Raw genomic sequence first — 1,539 nt, forward strand, 5'->3', positions numbered from 1 at the left:
TATGGTTTATTACGAATTTTTAAAGAAATGAGACAATTATTCTGGTTAATTATGTGCATAATTAATACCCCGTTCAGTGGATGCTGATATTAAAAAACATGAAATAATCTAGAGCATTAGAAACTCATATACACAAATATAAAGCTGTTCTTCAATCAAAAATGTTAATATGACTGTATGGATTACATAATTCATTTTTAACAAATTAAATACCACAATTCAAAGCTTCATAGGTTTTCTATTATAATGGCTAGTTTAGTTTTCTTACTACTGCATGGAGCATAGTGAGATTTCCCCTGGAATAGTTAGAAAAATCTAAAGAAAACAGTAGGGGTCACAAAAACAAAACAACAAAACATTTTAGATTTTTTTGCACAAATTTACAATCTGAATCATCCTGAGATTAAATTTTACATTAAAAAATTAATTCAAATTTACATTGCCAACGGTAAGTTTTTATTCGGGGTTTGGTGTCTCCTCAGTGATGACTACTTTGCTTTCTGTGCAGGATTCAAAAGCAGCTGGGTCGATCTTCTCCAAAGTTGCAGCAGCTTCTGACTTTTGGGAAATCCTTGAAAAGGTTGATGACACAGAGCGAGTGGACATAAACGATAAATGGTCCTCTGCCAGAGCACTTTCGAGTACAAAACATACAGACTGCTGAAGCTTCTTCATGAATTCTTCACACATGAAAACATAAAGGATGGGGTTCAAGCAGCTGTTCAGAAAAGCCAGACTCACAGTCAGAGGACCATACATTCTAACAATGGGCAAGGTTTTAGGGTTAGTCACAGCCTTTAATTCTATAAAATTGCAAACATGGAAGGGCAACCAACAGATGAAGAATGCAAAAATGATTGAGAAAATGATTCGGCGAGATCTGCGTCTCCTTGTTCTTGACATGCGCATTGCACGTATGCCTATGGCCACATAAGACACAAATATGACCAGGAATGGGATCACAAAGCCCATAAGAAAGCGAAAAATGTGGAGACTCCATTGCTGTTCATGTGTCATAGAATAACCACAGTAATATACCCCATTGTATTCCACAACAGTGCGAAAAGTTGCATAAGGAGTGCTGCAGACCGCAGCAATCACCCAGATACCAACACATATGAGCTGAGCTTTGCAGACTGTGCGCTTGTTGTGTGCCCACACCACCACCCAGATGGACAAACAACGATCCAAACTCATGGCTGTTAAAATGAAGACACTGGCAAACATGTTGACTAAACTCAAAAAACTGTTGAGCTTGCACATGAATTGTCCAAAAGGCCACTGGTGACTCTGAGAGAGAGAAATGATCGAGAAAATCAGGAAGCCTGTGAAGAGGAAGTCAGCTATGGCCAGGTTGAGAAACCAAACTGAGTCAACTGTTTTCTTCATTTTGAAGCCCGTCACATAGATAACCAGAGCATTGCCCAAAGTTCCAGCTATAACTATCATACAGTAGATGACAATAGAGGCTGTTTGTATGTGTCTGGAAGCTGCATCTTGTTCAGGTGACTGAGTTGCATTGAAACTGATGTTACCTGA

At 38.5% G+C, this 1,539-nt stretch overlaps 1 protein-coding gene across 1 annotated transcript; it reads right to left on the reverse strand.

Annotated features, from left to right (window-relative positions):
* Positions 1-456: 456 nt before the first annotated feature.
* Positions 457-1,539, reverse strand: LOC146623248 (chemerin-like receptor 1; the record flags this gene model as incomplete). Its single annotated transcript, XM_085365836.1, has 1 exon — positions 457-1,539. A coding segment is annotated over one exon (1,083 nt), but the record flags the coding sequence as incomplete, so codon positions are not given.

Source organism: Diplotaxodon limnothrissa, linkage group LG11 (assembly GCF_057381915.1).
Source record: "Diplotaxodon limnothrissa isolate DT_005_m linkage group LG11, D_limnothrissa_male_GT1.1, whole genome shotgun sequence".
NCBI classification, from domain to species: Eukaryota; Metazoa; Chordata; class Actinopteri; order Cichliformes; family Cichlidae; genus Diplotaxodon; species Diplotaxodon limnothrissa.